The sequence below is a fragment of the Microplitis mediator genome, chromosome 9 (assembly GCF_029852145.1).
Source record: "Microplitis mediator isolate UGA2020A chromosome 9, iyMicMedi2.1, whole genome shotgun sequence".
In the NCBI taxonomy this organism is placed as follows: domain Eukaryota; kingdom Metazoa; phylum Arthropoda; class Insecta; order Hymenoptera; family Braconidae; genus Microplitis; species Microplitis mediator.
Genome location: NC_079977.1, coordinates 22252203 through 22271558, shown reverse-complemented (window position 1 = coordinate 22271558; position 19356 = coordinate 22252203). Strand labels below are relative to the sequence as shown.

General features: G+C 28.9%; 2 protein-coding genes across 2 annotated transcripts in view; one reads left to right on the top strand and one right to left on the bottom strand.

Moving 5' to 3' along the window:
• Positions 1 to 889: 889 nt before the first annotated feature.
• On the bottom strand, positions 890 to 15685 carry LOC130674473 (odorant receptor 67c-like). Its single transcript, XM_057479814.1, has 9 exons — positions 15531 to 15685; positions 12227 to 12346; positions 12037 to 12157; positions 7008 to 7272; positions 5666 to 5797; positions 5500 to 5590; positions 2384 to 2520; positions 2168 to 2300; positions 890 to 1101 (listed from the first exon to the last, which is right to left on the bottom strand). The coding sequence occupies exons 1-9, from the start codon at positions 15672 to 15674 to the stop codon at positions 1042 to 1044; spliced, it is 1203 nt and encodes a 400-aa protein (XP_057335797.1). The 5' UTR covers positions 15675 to 15685; the 3' UTR covers positions 890 to 1041.
• Positions 15686 to 15962: 277 nt separating this feature from the next.
• LOC130675141 (uncharacterized) overlaps positions 15963 to 19356 on the top strand; it is a 42046-nt gene continuing 38652 nt past the window's right edge. The window contains exon 1 of the mRNA XM_057480657.1: positions 15963 to 16097. The gene's annotated coding sequence lies outside the window, so the exon portion shown is untranslated. The remainder of the gene's footprint in view (positions 16098 to 19356) is intronic.

Below are 19356 nucleotides of genomic sequence, written 5' to 3'. Positions count from 1 at the left end.
AAATTACGGTAATTCGAATCTGCTAGGGTATTGCACTGTAAAAATAAAGAAAATCTACGGTATTTACGGTAAACATGTCGCAAATTACCGTAAATTGCTGAATTTTAATCGCAACTATCCCTTATTGCCAAGTACTACAGTAAATTGCCGTAAAATGTAGTAATTTACAGTAATATTCGGTATTATATGGTAAACTTAAGGTATTTTGCGGTAAAAGACGGTATTTCACAACAAAAGTACGGTAATTTACCGCATAATTTCCGCAAACCTGCGGTATTTTACCGTAGAGTGCTGTATCCCTAGCAGATCCAAGTTACCGTAAATTACGATAATTATCGTAATTTGCCGTAATTTACGGTATCCGACAGAATTACCGTAACTTACGGTCAAATACGGCAATCTACCTAATTTACCGTAAATTACGGTAAAATTCTACAAATTACGATAGAATACCGTAAATTGCGGTCAAATACCGTAAATTTCGGTGATTCGGATCTGCTAGGGTATTGCACTGTAAAAACAAAGAAAATCTACGGTACGTACGGTAAAAATGTCGCAAATTACCGTAAATTGCCGTATTTCAATCGTAACTATCCCTTATTACCATGTACTACAGTAAATTGCCGTAAAATGTAGTAATTTACAGTAATATTTGGTATTATATGGTAAACTTAAGGTATTTTGCGGTAAACGACGGTATTTCACACCAAGTTCCAATATGGAAATAGTCATGGTTTCTTGCATGGATTCTTATGAATCCATACTTTTTCTGTATGGATTTCTAAGGGTTCCCATGGAATTTTACATAGATATTTTTGATAGGGGTTGATTTTCCTAGCAAGAGGTTAAAAAAAAATATTAAATAAAATACAGTATCAAGTACTACCATCATACAACATATATTTGAATCAAATTGTTCATGAATTTTATAAACATATGTGAGTATTGATTATAGATTATAGATTATAGATGTAAGATTGATACATAAATTCATACGATGTGTGCGAACACCTATATATACTATAGATAAAAATTTATAAATTATTCTTCGTCTCTCATAGAATTTATAACTGTGAAATATGACATCGTTGTTTTCATTATCTGTAAAATGTAAATTTATTAGGAACTTTATTTCATTGTTAATTACACCGGCACACAAAAAAAATTAAGTAGAATGTGCATTTGACCGGACCTACCTACGGGTGAGTATTTTGGTCCACTGCATCCGAATTCGAGGTCAGTTTGACCCCTACACCCTCGAAATTTTGAAAAAACTTCAAAAAACCGTAAAAATGATGAAAATTGGCAGTTTTAATGATAAAAAAATGTTTTGAAACTAAACTAAGCGTGATTTTCATGTATTTCGATCCGCTGAATATGAATCGAAACTTTACTGAGCCCACGAGCCATTTTAAATGTGAAAAAATCACACAAAACTCTCGAAAATTCCGAAAAAATATAGTTTTTATGATAAAAAAACTTCTTCTGGTCCAATTCAGATAAAATTTTATATCTTTTGATGTCTTCAATTCGCATCTTAATTTTTTTAGTCTATTCACCCTCTAAAGCTGAAAAAATTCGAAAAAATTGTAAAAATTACCATTCATAACAGAAAAAAAATTGATTGGACATGATTTAATGCCTAAAATAAATACTCTATAACGTAGATATATCAAATCACTTGATATATCTACGTTAACCCAGGGACTCTGCCAGATGGTTCTGTTGCCCACCGTCACCACGTGGAAGTGCCCTGGTTACAGGCACAAGCAATTGAGTCTTCAAAAGTCAAACACGAGAGTAAAAAAACCAAAAAAATTACTTTTTTCGGAATTTTGGAGGGTTTGTTCGATTTTTTTACATTTAAAACGGCTCGTGGTCTCAATAAAGATTCGATTCAGATTCAGCGGATTGAGATACATGAAAATCACGCTTAGTTTAGTTCCAAAAAATTTTTTTATCATTAAAACTGCCGATTTTCATCATTTTTACGGTTTTTCCAAGTTTTCTCGAAATTTCGAGGGTGTAGGGGTCAAACCGACCTCGAATTCGGATTCAGCGGACCAAAATACGTACCCGTAGGTAGGTCCAGTCAAATGCACATTCTACTTAATTTTTTTTGTGTGCCGGTGTTATTTAATTATCTTATAATATAGTATATAGTTACTGTGCCAAAACACTCCAAGGATACTCGATAAAGTTTACCCAATGTTACAGAACAGGGTGTTGACAACTTAACAATCATTGAAATCAGCAATTTCTGTTGTGTAGTTGAACACAGGTACCAATTACATTGACATCTTAACAAGCATTAAAATATTTATATATTTATTACCAAACTATATCAGTGTATTAATTTAAAAATGAAATAGAATATAATTACGCGCAAAAGTATAAATAGTCACTGCTATCTATTAATTTTTGGCCATACCAACAGAGGATGAAAACATCTGCTATTATGGCTAGAGTACAAGTTCCGAATCTTAGTACTTCATAAAACTCGTCTTTTTTTATTATACACTGAAAAAAAAAAGTATTACCCTAACGGACCCAAATTACGGTAAATTACGGTAAACCCACCGTAAATTACGGTAATCCACCGTAAAATACCGATTCACCGTAAATTACGGTGGATTTACCGTAAAATACGGAAATACGGTAATCCGACGTAAATTACGGCAATTCGGTAATCCACCCGAATTTTTTTACGGTAGATTTATCGTATTCGACGGTAAATTTACGGTATACCCGCCTTAATTTACGGTAATCCACCGTAAAATACCGATTCACCGTAAATTACGGTGGATTTACCGTAAAATACGGAAATACGGTAATCCACCGTAAATTACGGTAATTCAGTAATCCACCCGAATTTTTTTACGGTAGATTTATCGTATTCGACGGTAAATTTACGGTATACCCGCCTTAATTTACGGTAATCCACCGTAAAGTACCGATTTACCGTAAATTACGGTGGATTTACCGCAATTTACGGTGGGTTTACCATAATTTACGGTGGGTTTACCGTAATTTACGGTGAATTTACCGTAATTTACGGTAAATCTACTCGAATTTTGCGGTATTCTACGGTAGATTTCCGGTAAAAATACCGTGAATTTACGGTAAATCAGGTCTGCTAGGGTATTGTCCAAACAAGAATTTCTTGGTTCAAGAAATCAGTTAAAAATATTTATATGATTATTATTAATAATAAATTTCCTCGAGAAAAGAGCGTCAAAATTATTTTGATATTATATGCATTTGTTATCATGTTGTGAGTAAACAAAAGAATAGCTTTGCTTGAATTGGATAAAAATTATTTTCATCAAATCTACGAATTCTTGAGACAAAATTATATATATTCTCGAAAATCATCAAGAATATATGTTCTTGTATCAAGTAAATTTTCTTAATAAAAGTATTTTTTGTTCTCAGTGTAATCTGTTGAAAAATGATTATATTTGTTTCATGGATTATTTAGAATTTAATTTTATATGGTGCAATTGTCGGCTGTGAGTTGGTCCCGAATTCAAGCTCGCAAAATCCACCGACCTAACGTATATATTAGGGTGTTTCAAAAAAAAATTTAATATTTGACTTCCCGCTAAGAAAATTGTAAATTTTCAAAAATTCGGGAAGTTATTGTTTTCACCCCGATTTTCGAAAATCGAGTTTTCATCAGATGTCGACGTTTTGAGGTCCTACACGGAAAGAAAATTATGGAAACTGTTCCCATAATTTTGTGAAATTTTTTCCTATACCAACATAGGAATTACGACCATAAATTATAGGAACAGATCCTATAATTATAGGAACGTTTTCCATAATTATAGGAATAGTTCCTATAGTTATGGAAATGATACCCATAACGTTATGGGAATGGTTCCTCTAATTATAGGAATGGTTCCTATAATTTATAGGAATACTTTCTATAATATTATGGGAATCGTTCCCATAATATATGGGAACTATTCCTATAAATTATAGAAACCATTCCCATAAATTATAGGAACTATTTCTATACCATTATGGGAACTAGTCCTATAATATTATGGGAATGGTTCCCATAATAGTATAGGAATCGTTCCTATACCATTGTGGGAATCATTCCCATAATATCACGGGAATAGTTCCCATACCATTATAGGAACCATTCCTATAATATTATGGGGATGGTTCCCATACTATCATGAAAAAATTAATTTAAAGAAAAGTGTGGAAATCACTTCTATTATACACAGAAATATTATTAAATATAAAAACAAAAATTCAAACATTGAAAAAAAAATTTGCATTTGACAAAAACATTAAAATTTTTAACAAATTTTTTTTTTTTTTAATAAATGTAGCGTCGAAGACACTTTATTTGAATCTCTTCATATCATGAGGAAAATTTCTACACTATTTTGCAGAAAAAAAAATTTTTATGATATTATGGGAATGGTCCCCATAACATTATAGGAATAGTTCCCATAATATTATTGGAATAGTTCTCATACCATTATGGGAATAGTTCCCATAATAGTATGGGAATGATTCCCACACCATTATGGGAATGGTTCCAATAATGATATGGGGATAGTTCCCATAATATTATTGGAATGGTTTCCATAATATATGGGAAGCATCCCTATAATAGTATGGGTACAATTCCTATACCATTATGGGAACTATTCCCATAATGCATAGGAAAACTTCCCATGATTTCCTTTCCGTGTAGGAAGCTAATTTGACTATTTTCAGAATGATGTCCGAGTGTGTGTGTGTGTGTGTGTGTGTGTGTGTGTGTGTGTGTGTGTGTGTGTGTGTGTGTGTGTGTGTGTGTGTGTGTGTGTGTGTGTGTGTGTGTGTGTGTGTGTGTGTGTAGGTGTGTGTGTGTGTGTGTGTGTGTGTGTGTGTGTGTGTGTGTGTGTGTGTGTGTGTGTGTGTGTGTGTGTGTGTGTGTAGGTGTGTGTGTGTGTGTGTGTGTGTGTGTGTGTGTGTGTGTGTGTGTGTAGGTGTGTGTGTGTGTGTGTGTGTGTGTGTGTGTGTGTGTGTGTGTGTGTGTGTGTGTGTGTGTGTGTATGTAAACTTTTTGTAACGTTTTAACTAATGAACCGATTTGGACGGTTAAGGCGGCAATCGAAAGAGCTTATTGGCCATCAACTTTTCTGAAAATTCCAGATTATTTGATCAAGTAGACTTGAAAATATTGGCGAATTACGAAAAAAAAAATACGTTTCTTTTTTAGTTTTTTATTGATTTCTCAGAAGCGAGTTGAACGATCGACTTCAAAATCTAATCAGCTCTAGAACTTAATAAAACGCATCGATTGCTGCCTTAGCCATCTCAATCGGATAATTCGTTCGAGAGTTATTGCGGGAGAAAGAAATGGTAAAAAACGGTTTTTTGGTCGGGTAAAAAATTTGCCGATTTGGCATCGAATGACCCATGTACAATATATGTATATATATATTTATATATATTAGAATATAGAAAAAAAATAATTATTCAACATACTTGCAAGCCACAAATACACAATGTTATTATACTCATAGTCATTGAAAAGCATAAAGTATTAGAATAAATATCCTGAAATTTATCGACATATCTAAAAAATAAATATAATTTTTTAGGATAAACAAAATTAATAATGAAAATTACACTGCGTTAAATCATATATTACCCGAGCATTCTTTTGTGCATTTGATCACATGTAATTAAGGATGTACGAAAAATTTCGTTTCTAGTGCGATTATCTAACTTTTTTTCATCCGTCCCGGCATCGCTAGGAACGCCAAGATTTCTAAGTCTGTGTCTGTAATTAATGTTAATTTACGAATAAAAAAATATATATATAAATATTAGGGTGATTCATTTCCGCAAAGGGTTTTTTTTGTTTAAGTGCTCAAGCAAAATCTCAAGCGTGTTACTCAAGCGTTAAAATTTATTTCTTTTTGCAATTACTAATATGCGGATTCGACTAAATCGAATTTAAAATTGATTTTTCTAGTACACAGAAAAAAAAATTAACTTGGTTCAAGTAAATTATTTTCTTCAAAATATTATTCTTGTTTCGAAACATCTAAACTTCTCAATTCAAAAGAATTTCAGTCTTGAATAAATAAATTATTACTCTTCAATGGAGAGTAAAAATTTTTCTTTCAAAAATTTTAATCTTAAAAGAAGCATTTTTTGCTTTCAAACAAGATATATATATGTATTTCTCCCAAGAATTTTTTTCTCTTGGTTTGAGGCCGATAATATTGACTCAGGATGATACCGACTTAGTTTGAGTTTGGCGCATTTTTTGAATCAGGATGTTATTTTATTCGATTCAGAAATATACAAATATATTTTTAAAAATTATTAATCAGTTTATTACTACAATGGTTACTTATACTAATTTTTGATTTGGAAGTTTAATGCATATTTTTATTTGAAAAAAAATTTATTTGTACTAAAAATTTAAATAATATTTTTGTTTAATGGCCACATTTTCAATAATAGAAAATTTGAGGTTACCCAGTAAATAAGCATTGACAATTAAATACATTTACTGTGAAAATCTTTAAAGTTTGAACACAGTAATTATTTACTACTTTAAGTATTATGATACCGAAAGTTGTTCATATGCATATACATTAAACAAAAATAATTATCAACGGCGAGATTAATGTTTTGATGTTCAAATTGTGAACTTACAATTCAAAACTAACTACAACTGACCGAGAAAAACAAGCAAGTACGCTGTTCCCATCGGAGCGCCACCTGGCGTCAAAATGTTCACTTCACTCAAGTAAATCTGTTACTTGGTTTGAGAGTTAGATTTATTGTGTGAAAAAAAATATACTTTTGAACCAAGCATATACAAATCTTGATTTAAGAATCCTGAAACTTCTTGAGCCAAGAAATAAATTCTTGAAGCAAAAAAAATGGAATTTTTCAAACTAGTATCCTTGGTTCAAGAATATTTCACTTGAATCAAGTTAATTTTTTTTTCTGTGTATAAATAAAATATAACATACCCTATTACTTTGAACATGCCACAGGCATGCTGACATAAATTACTGTACAGTGATCCGGTTGCGATTATTATCATTGTTGGAAATGGACTTATTATACACTGATGAAGTATTATTACCCATCCATATTTCTTTGAATCGAATAGATACTCAGTGCGATATATACTCATTTTTGGCCGTGATTCATTGAGGGGCGAAAATAAGTCCATTGTTGGTGGTATCAATGGCACGAAAATCAAAAAAGATATTGCAACCATATAAATCCAAACTAATTAATGAAATAAATAATTAAACATTATTGTATTTAGGAAAAAAAAAGAAATTAGAGGAAAAATCGAGGCGTTTCTTTTTTCGCTTATTTGACTTGAATCAAATGTAAAAAAGAAAAATTAATCGAGAAAAGTTGGGGTATACTGATAGAAGGATTTTTTTGTATTTAAAAAGATTTGTTAATATTTAATAAATAATTTATTAGAGGATAGGTCCTTAACAAATATTTATTAACAGTTAATAAATCATTTATTAGCAGCGATTTTTTTGTGCTAACCAAATATTTATTACTATTTAACAAATGATTTATTAACATATAAAAAATGATTTATTAATATTTAATAAATCATTTATTAGTATTTACACACTAGATTATTAATATTTAAAAAATTCCTCTCATTATTTTAAGAAAAGTTTTACATTAATCTTCTCGTGATGGGAAATCTGTAAATAAAATAAAATTATTTATCAATAATAAAATTATTTGAAATAATTTTTTGAGAATAATGAATTGAATTTAAAAAAATAAATAGTTGTAAAACAAAAAAGGCCATTCGGCAGCCGAAATGGAAGTAGATTTCTCGTTGTTGAATTTTTTTCACTGTTCAAATAAAAGTTAATAATGAAATAAAATTTTTTTTTACATTTTTTTAAAAATTCTCGAGATGATAAAACAAAAAAAATCAAATAATTATAAGTATAATGCCAAAAATTGAAGCTAACTAAATGAGCTTCAGAAGAATTTTTGATGACAATGCACTATATGTTTTGATTTGACGTTATTTAAAGATACGTATGCATATATTCAAACTATCGGACAAATGGTATTCCGAACCCTATTCGAAAAATTATGATAGATTATGGTTTTAATGCTCGAGAATTCTACCATAAAGACAAAGGCGATAATTTGCTTTCAATAAAATCTACTAATAAAATATTCTAAGATTAAAAATTGATTGTGATACATCAAAGTGTTATACTTGAAATTAGTACTAATATTTGAAATAAAAAGCCTATTAGAATATCAAACGACGAGTAGATATAGAGAATATTATCATCATAACTAATGTTAATCTTGTTATTGATATATCATATCATTTATACACTGTCGATAAAACGGAATTGTATATACCCACTGAATTCAGATGTTTGGATTTTATAAGTGTCACACTGCGATAATATGAATTTAAGTAGCTCCATGAATGTACTAAGAAGTAGGAGAACTAATGCAATAGCAAAATTTCATTAAATGAATGGTAAAATAAGTAATTTCAGTGGTCTAGGCATATATATAGGCATGAAAATTGAAGCTTATTCGAAGAGCTTTCAGATGAATTTGATATAAAGTCGATAAGTTATCACATTCAAAAGATATTAAAGGAAGAATAAGTAAAAATATGAATTTTGGACATTTTGAAAATTTTGAAATGCTATAACTTCTAAACTAATCGACTGATTGAGCTCATTTTCAAACTCGAACAAGGTAGTCACCCACAAAATACGTATACTAAGTTTCAAGGTGATCGGTTTAAAATTGTGGCTATAATCAAAGTGAAAACCTGCATAAAATTAGTTTTTATAATATTTTGTAAATGTTCAAAACCATTTATCTACTAGAAAAAATGGTCCAATCAATGAGCTGTATAGTCAAAATTGTAGGCAATCGGACGAGCTTTCACATAGAACAAACGAAAATAAGCTATCTCTTTCTGTTTAGAAGTTACATCCAGTTAAAGCGGCAAACAAATTTTTTTTGAAAATTTTACAAAATTTCAATTAACCATAATTTCTAAACTTATTGGCCGAATTGGCTCCTCTTCGAACTCATCCAAGGTAATCGTCCATAGAATAAGTATACTAAGTTTCATTAAGATCGGTGTAGAATTGCGGACGCTATCGTTGGAGAACGGCGCGTTATATTATATATATATATATATATATATATAAATACATATATAAACTTTTGAACTGAATGTATTTCCTGACTCAGCTCATCGAGCTGAGTTTAGAGGTAGCAAAATTTTTCGAAAATTCCATCATGAGGACAAATACAATAGTTAGATTTTTATGAAATCTACTAAAAAGAAACCTACATATTCATTATATTTTTTATTTAAACGAAGTCGTAAACCAAACTAGGGATTATTTCTTTTTGGGTCTCTTCTAGAATTTTAGTAAGGAATTCACTAAGGATTTCAAAGTCAGTTATATGGTTTACTAGAGTGGGAATACAAAAGTAAATTCATAAATTTAGTGTTAATTTTAGAAACGGAATTTAAAAAATAAAATAGGATGACAAGACAATGAATAGGTTAAGTACTGATGCTACTGAATATACCTTATATATAACTGTCAACTTACCACAAAAAATCGAGTATAAATCCCACGATTGTAGCAAAGCTTCCATTTTATTAATTGTTTTCCACAAAGTATAAAATAATAAGCAACTTATCGTATGAAAATCATGTATATGCATATATATTTTTTTACAACTACGCGTTAAGTATAGCCATCTATCAACACCGACCACCAACAAAATATTTTTTAACTATTAACAAATCTTATTTGGTGGAAATAAATATTTTTTTCAATATATTAAAGCTTCTTAATAGTTACAAAAATTTTGTTCTCATAAAAAATAGATTTTGTTAATACTAACGAATATTGTTAATAGTAAAAAAATATTTTTTCCACCCAAAAAAATATCTGAAAAAGATTTTAATAAATTGATTTATTAAATACAAACAAATCCTTCTATCAGTGTACATGGAGAGAAACAAATGGGGCATTCCACACCAAATAGTCCATTTTTGACCCCGACTTCTTTTAATTTAGCTGAATTTTTTTTTTCTTTTTCTAACCCATTAAAATCATTTTTCTGAAAATTTTCAAATTTTTTTATATTATATGCATTTTTTATATTAAATACATCGTATATATATATATATATATATATATATATATATATATATATATATATTCTAGTATCCATTACCATAATAGTACGGTTATGATTACCGTAATAGCATAATAATGATTATCATAATAGTACGGTAACGACCCCCATGAAAAAAATTTATACACAGAAAAAAAAGTTATCTTGAGTTAAGAAAATATTTTTGAAGACTAACGTTTTCGGGAACCAAGTCAAGATTTTCTTGAGCCAAGAGAATTTGTCGTGGTTAAAAAAAATTCATCTTGGTCGGAGAAGATTTCTACTTCATCTGAGAAAATTTAGGTCTTCAAAAAAATTTTCTTGAATCCAAAATATTTACCTTCAGTCGAGAATATTTTTTTTCTGTGTAGAATAAATATATGGGGCATCCCATGCCAACTCGTCCTACCAATAGATTTTGCATCTCCGATTTCGCTGAAATTGGGGAACTTTTTTGTACCCCTAGAAAAAGGTTTTTAAGAATTTTTTTAAATTTTTTCATCCAGTCAATCAAAAGATATGAATTTTTTAAGATTTCGGGAATTGTTTTTTAAATAGCCATAACATAATGGAAAATTGTCCGATTTGGGTCTTTTTTAACTTCCCGCTGAGAAAATCGACGATTTTCAAAAAATTCGGGAAGTTATTGGTTTCACCCCGATTTTCAAAAATCGAGTTTTCATCGTATGTCGACGTTTGAAGGCGCTACGATGCTATTCTGACATTTTCAGAGCAATTTCTGTATGTATGTGTGTGTGTGTGTGTGTGTGTGTGTGTGTGTGTGTGTGTGTGTGTGTGTGTGTGTGTGTGTGTGTGTTAGGGTGATCCAAAAAAACCAACCTATTGAATTAGCGTCTTAAAAAGGACCTATATATCGAGGAAAAAATTCTTCCATTGGGCAAAATTTTTAGCTCAATTTTAAAAGGTGTCGGTAGCCATTTGAAATTTCCCATTCAAATAACATGCAAAAAAATTTTTTTTGATTAAAAATATAATAACTTTTGAACCGTGTGAGATAAAAATTCGGCTCTTGAATATTCTTGTATGGCATTAAATTTCTTTTAAAAAAGTCCTGGGAGTCGAATTTGTAAACTTGATATTTCGTATACTAACAGGCTATCAAAGTCTAGAGCAAACAGAATCATACAAATTTAAGGCTTTATTTGGATTTTCTAAATACTTTTCTTTTATTGTGATCGATAACAAAATAGTATTTGTTACAACGTGGATATTGTTGGTGATTTCATTGCACTACATGTAGAACAAATTTTCTCGTAGTATTGATATTTACAATATCACATATCACATACGTGGGTCAGCACAGTGGATAGCATCAAAGACTTTGAATCGGAAGGATGCAGGTTCGAGCCCAGTAGTCACCGGGATTTTTTCATTAATTAAATCCATGTACACTTCCTCTAAGTAATGTTCCTAATACATTAAATCACATTTCGGATCAAATTGAAATTTTCTTTTCCAATTTAATATTTTATTTAATAGGAATGCGCTAGTGGGATCTTTTGGGGATTTCCCTATTGAGGCATAGCTGGGACTGCCCAATAAGGGCCCGATAGGTCTTTGCGTTACATCCCTATGTGCGGTCCCTATAGGGCAACCCCATAAGGACCCAATAGGTCTCACATAAAAATTTTTAGTCGGGCGATATTTCGAAAAAATCTGTTACCATATGATATGGAAACCATTCTCACAATATATTGTAATGATTATAATTACCATAAATTTCTCTCCGTGTACTGTCAGTTGATTATAATCGTAAAAATAAAAAAAAAACCTAACATATATCATTATAATTCAGAAATTATTTACCCGAATAAAAAACAACGAATAATCGATTTAATCGTGCGGTATCATCTAAAATTTTGTGCTCTTTTTCAGCTAATTCTGTCGATAGATTATCAGATTTTATCATATTGAGCAAAGCTATAATCTGTAAACAAAAAAATTTCTAAATTTGATTTATTTAATATAATTTATAAAATTGTTAGTATTATTTTACCTTATTCATATTTACAACACAACACATCCACTTAAGAGTACACGTAAGATGTATTCCTATTAATGGAAAACAATCAGCAAACTGTTGAAGATCACGCCAGACGAATGTGAATTTGATAATCTTTATTTTAAAAATAAGAAAAAAATATATATATTTATATATTGAGACACACCCGAGTCGAAATTTCAGGACTGTTTTCATCGTAATCATAGGAGTTTTGTCCCATTCTGACACAGTAACGATCAAATCAGACCAAAAATTATAATAATGTGAAATATAGTAATGATAGTAACATTACATTTAAAAATACTTAGCGACTCGGGTTCGAATCCTACTGTGGTCATATATTTTTTTTTTTTTATAATTTTTTATTTAAGTAGCATACCATTATTTATAATTGCTAATAATAATTATTTGTTGTATTATGTATTGATCATAATTATATAATGCTTTATTAATATTAATATTGATAAATACATAATATGAAAAAAAACTATCATGTTATTTGCGATTTAAAATCAGGATCAAGAAGCAAAATTATTATTTTTTTTTTACTCTGGATCGTATTTGGAGATAGGTTGTTATAGCTTCAAGGTCAGGAGAGGTGACTTTTATTCGTTTTATAGAGATATAATCACACTATCCGAATGAAAAAGCAATATACACTGAGAAAAAATTTATCTTCGGACAATTAAATTAGTTTTGTTAAATTCTGTTAAACTAATATTAATTTGGGACAACTAAATTTTATTACGTCAATATAATCTATTTTGTCATTTTTAACAAATGATTTAATAGACTCTATTTGGTTGGCATTAATATTTCGCTCTCTAAGATAATAAAATCATTTGGTAAAGTTAAGAAAATATTTATTTAATGGACAACTAAACTATTTTATAGTGCCAACAAATCCAAATATTAAAGCAAAATATTATTATATTAAACTCTAATAAATATTACTTAGACACAAAAAAATATATTCATTTAGAATAAATATATATATTTGTTCGAGGTTAATAAATATATATTTGAACCTAATGATTATTATGATTTAAAAGTTATGGTGTTAGGCAGCAGCAGCGGGAGTAGTTCGGTGCTCGCCACTAGATCGCGCCCACCATTTGTGGTGTCCCTGGTAAGATACTTATTTCAGAGTTTTTATATTCGCCAGCTTAAAGCATTCATGGGATGGTTGGTCCGCTGAATATTTTTGATAATAATACAGGGGTATCCTGTATTACACTCTGACATTAATTTTTGATAATAATGTTTATCCTGAACAATTTTTGTCATAGTACGAAAAAAGTACGTGTGAAGGGAATAAATTATTTTTCTAAATATGCATTTATTTAACTGTTGAATAAATATTCTGTCATTTTAAATAAATATTTAATTATTATTAATAAGTCATTCTCTAAGGCCCACGAATATATTTCATTATGACTACTTTATAAGCTCTACAGGTAATCAATTTGATTTTATGCTTATTACTAAACACGTAATTATCTTTACTAAATATTTTATAATTTCTAATAATTTATTTTGTTGGTGAATTATACAATATTCAGTGAAAACAACCAAATATATGATTGGCAATGGGCAATCAAATCATTTTCTTGTCATGAATAAAATTTAGTTGTCAGGAGAAAATTTTTTTCTCAGTGTATGAATTTCAGTATAATTCAAAATATATGATAAATTATATGGAATTATAAGAAGCCATATATGGAGCCATATACAAAATTTTGCCAAAATATTATATGATTTTATAATTTACAACATATATATTAGTAATATATTTTTTTTACATGCTAACCTATAAATATTGCTTATAATATTTTATACTATACTTCAAGTTATATGACAAGATATATGATTTAATTATATGACTGACATATAATATTTATATATGTAAATATATAATTATATAAATATATGTTCACATATATTTGTATAAATGTATGTAAATATATATTTATATAGATATATGTTTATATATATTTGCACAAATATAAAACTAGAGATTTCAAGCTATAAAATGCTTTTTTTAAATCTCGATACGATTATTTTTCATGAAGTTACAGTCTTGCGAAAATCACTAAAAATTTCAAAAATTTTTTTGTTCCTTTAATTTTTGGTATGAGTGTATTTTTTAAATTATTTATGTATAATAATATCGAACTTATTATAATATTGAAATTATAAGTTTATATATAAAACAAGAATATAATTTGAGATGTAATATCATATGTATACAATTACATATATTATAAATTATATGAATTATAATGATATTGAAATTATAAATTAATTCATAAGATGAAACATATATTTTACGTTATAAATTAATATATAAAGCGGACATATAATTTTTGATACAATATCACATGTATATAATCACATATATTATAAATGATATGGATTATTATAATATTGGATGTACAAATTATTATATATAATGAATCATATATTAATCAATATTAATAATTTTGCCGACATATATGTTCAGTTATTTACCATATATTTTTTTTATATATTATCGACAGTATATGGTTTTTTCATACGGGTACACACTTAGATATTACACATACGCTTAACTTATTAAATATAAATTATTAAATATTTTCGCCCTACCCGAGATTCGAACCTACAACCTAATGCTCGCCAGATTATCGCTTTACCCCCTACGCTACGGCCGATATATTTGGATCTTGTCTGAGCTGGGTTATAAGTTAGTCGTAAAATTATAATAAGTCATAATAATAATAATAATAATAATAATAATGAATGAGTTAAAAAATAATAATAATGGTACATCTTTTGATAACCTTTACGATTAAAACGGTACTGCTCAGGTCTGGTTTAATCGTACTCATTTTCCGAAATCGTCATCTACGCTCAAAACAGGTCTCGTTTTAGGCGGTAAATGAGACTTCGAAGGGTTTAGAAACTTTTACGATTAAAACAGACTTGAGATTCCGACTTGGGCATCGCTTTCTATCTTCTCGATTTTAACCAGCAGCCACCAGAATTCGCGGCTAGCTCGAAGAGCTCGAAAATACATTCACGCTCATGTTTTCGAGCTCTTGGAGCTCTGGAAGTTTTGGGACTGGCCCGCAGGACCAACCGACGCCCAAATTTTTTCTTTCAGTGAAGGAATGTCTTACTCGCCTAACAGATTTTTTTTAAAATTTTAAATTTTCTTAGCGGAAAGTTAAAAAAATATTCGGTTTTTTCATCACAGTCCAATATATATTTAAAAAAAAAATGAATGTTTTTTTTTATTACTAAATTTATATTTTACCTCTGGTGCTGTAATGGTTTGGACGGACAGAACAATAAAGAACCCTATCACCTTCCGTAATATTGGTTTTTGAAAAGGCCAAACACCTAAAGCGCACAATTGAAGACGTACAAAACGCCAGTCTTTATTGTCCCAGAAATCCATGTTTAGATCTTTCCAACGGTTTACAAACGACTGATCATTTTATAAAACCATAAACAAGAGCTTACGTTGTGAATAGTAACTTTTGAGAATGGTATAATTAAAAAATTAAATATTTAAAAGTATTAAGATCTAACAGACTTTATTCAAAGTTTTAAAGTCAATTAATATTTAATCCTTCCAGAATAGCTTTTGCTGACGTGTGTCACGCAATAATAAATAATCAATCTATAGTTACGGTTGTCATAGCACTTGACTTGACGTTCAGTTTGGCAAGAATCCTCTTCAGGTGCAAATCATATCAAGAACACTTTATATATAAAGGACAAACAGATGTCAAACGGTTATTTTTTTTTATTTTTTTTTTTGTAAGCGTACATTAAATTACATAGAAACATTTTTTTTACATGCATGTTATCAAAAAAGGTAATTTTCTTGAATACTCTTACCGTGTTTTATATTAATAGACTATTTTTAAACAAACATTTAATTGAATACTATTCCCGATGAAAAAAGATTTTGTCTAATCATATATGATCATGCATAATTGTCTATATATGATCAGATCCAAAAATTGGCCAGGTCTGATCATACATAACTTGATCTGTTTATACATGATCATATATGATCCTTAAATAAAAAAGGCATGAGATGTATGAAGCCTTTTTTCCGATTACTTGATTGGTCGAAAGCAAAAAAATATATACAAACAACACGAAAATATACATTAAAACTAATATATGAAAAACGACACGCGCGCGCTTGCGCGCAAAATATTACGCTAGTTATATATAATCATGCATGAACGAATATAGTCATTTTTAGAATTACACGGAAAAAAAATTCTAGTTAAATTTACAATGCTAACATCGTAATTTGTCCTATTAATTATTGTATTGGTAGACTAGACTTTTCACATCGTAATTTTTACGATGTAGGGTTGGAAATTTCATTTAAGAAATAATACTTCAGACAAACAATACGAAGTCTTAAGCTCGTTAATATAAATTACGATGTAACATCGTAAAATTTGAAGAGAAATTTTAAATAAAAGATTAAAATAACAATCGTTCGGCAGTTGGATTCGAACCCGAGTCCTTTCGAGTGCGAAGTGTCCGACGCCTTGGACCACTCGGCCACTGAAGGGCCTACACTATAAGTTATTTTTAAGATCCATATAAACGACTTGCGGAGGACCCAGTTACTATTTAAAAAGTACGATGTAACATCGTACTTTTTATAGCTTCCATCGTATTATAACAGAGGCAGCACTGTAATATTTATTTTGTTAAAAAGTAAATAGAAATATTAAATGTACGATCAAATATAGTTTTTAAAGTGTAATTTTTATTTATTTTTTTTTACGATGTTAAATTGTAATTTTTGCAGTAATTTTTAATCCTAAAAGTCTTTGTTAAAATTACGATGTTAAATAGTAAAAAATATAACCCACATAATAAATTTTGAAATAAAACATTTAAAAATTGACGTTAATAAAAGTCTAGTCCGAGATTACGATGTTAACATCGTAAATTTTGGTAGAATTTTTTTTCCGTGTACATTTAGAATATCTGTAAATTATTAATTAAGTAATTTAATTAGGATTTATTGTCTACCCGTCCAATTAATGTCCCACGTCTATGCTGCTTAACTTTGGTTATCGATGGTTCGTAGTCTGATCCTCTAGTCTGTTATACACTTACAATTAAGAAACGTTTATGGCATTACTTAACTCTAATAATCAAATTGATACATCCTACGTAAATAATGCACCTAATGATGAATTCGGTTTTGTACATAAAATACAATAGAATTCATTAGATACATAGAATCAAATCTATTTATCTATAAACTTATAAATATTCGTATATCAATCGATATCGATTTATACTTTTAAATTGCTGTCGAAACCTTTGAATATTTTTTAAGTATTGGGGATTTAAGTTTGATTGATAGTTGACAGAATAAAAATTTAATACCAGTGATATTAAAAAATTGTCATATATTTATATATATTTAAATATTTATAGGTTTCATATCAATGACGTCTGATCAGATTTAATCATATATAGACATATATAACTACATATAGTTTTATATCAGTCATGTCTGATCAGATCTAATTATATACAGGCCTATATCTAATTATATATGGGTTTGTATCAATCATGTCTGATCAGATCTGATCATATATAGACTTATATATGATCATATATGGGGTTATAACAGCCAGGTATGATCAGATCTAATTATGTATGGGGTCATATATTATTATATATGACCCCATATGTAATCATGCATGATTATATATAACTTCATGCATGATTATATATAACTTCATAAATGATTATATATAATCATATATGATCATACATATGAACATATATAATCATATATGATTAGACAAAATCTTTTTCCATCGGGTTAACGCAATGTTTACAAAAAATTATTCAATGTTTTATTTGAATCGTTTATTTGAGAAACCTCATAAGTCATGTTTTTTTCGAAATTTGGTATTTTGTATTTTTGGGTTCTTTGGATGTCCCCACATAGAAATCAATAAAAATATGCATCAAATCATTGTTTAGAAAACAATATAATAATTATATATTTATCAATACATCTTTTTTTATGTATGTTTAGCATATATATCTTGGTATATTTTATTATATATTGATATATTGTATTGAAAGTAGTATATTTATTATTATACGTATGATGTACACTTATCCAAAAAATTAAAGGAACAAAAAAATTTTATAAATTTTTTAGTGATTTTTGGAAGGATGTATTTTCGTGAAAAATGATCGTACCGAAAAAACAAAAAATCAAATTGAAGCTTGAAATCTCTAGTTTAAAGATCTTCCAGCAAAATATTTTTTCGAGCCACGGTTTTTGCTGAATCATAAGAAAAAGGTCGAGACAAAATTTTTCTAAATTTTTTGGTTTTGTTTTTAAGGTCTACGGGGCCGGGAAAAATTTTTTCAAAAAAACGAATTCATGGCTCGCTTAGGTAATTTATTCAGCTACAATTTGTTTTTTTTTTGTTTTTCTGTGCGACAATTTGCTGCTGAGATATCAGCCTTCAAATGAAAAAGGATCCTTTTGTCTTTGATTATTGATATCTCAGCAAATAATGGCCGCACAGTAACTTGAAGGGCAGTTTAAGAAACTTGGACAAATTCCCTACAAGGTCAAGTTTCGATTTTTTCAAAAAAAAATTTTTTTTCATCCTTGATATCCATTTGAAAAACCCTTAAAAAATGACCATTTTCTGGTTTTTTAGTCGACTCATCGCTACTCTGCAAATATTGATAAAGAAAATAATGTTGCCGGGTAATTTTACAGCTTAATGTACCCTCAAAAACCCTGGAAATTTTCAGATTGATCCATTGAACCGTTTGTCCGGGCCGATTGCTCAAAGTTTTACAAAACAATCAAAGGAACAAGTTTTGTTCCTTAATTTGTGTAATCATTACCAAAATGAAGAAATCAATTTTTTTCGGATTTTCTTTTATTTTTGCATTAGTTATTCAGTAAATGTAAGGTAGAGAGAAAAGAAAAAAAAATTTCCGAAAAACGAGATAAAACAAGAATTTTTTTACGTTTTATTCATTTTTTTTTTTTTTTTGTCGGTTTTCGGAAATTTTTTTTTTATATTTTTTCATATTTTTCGGCCGTTTCT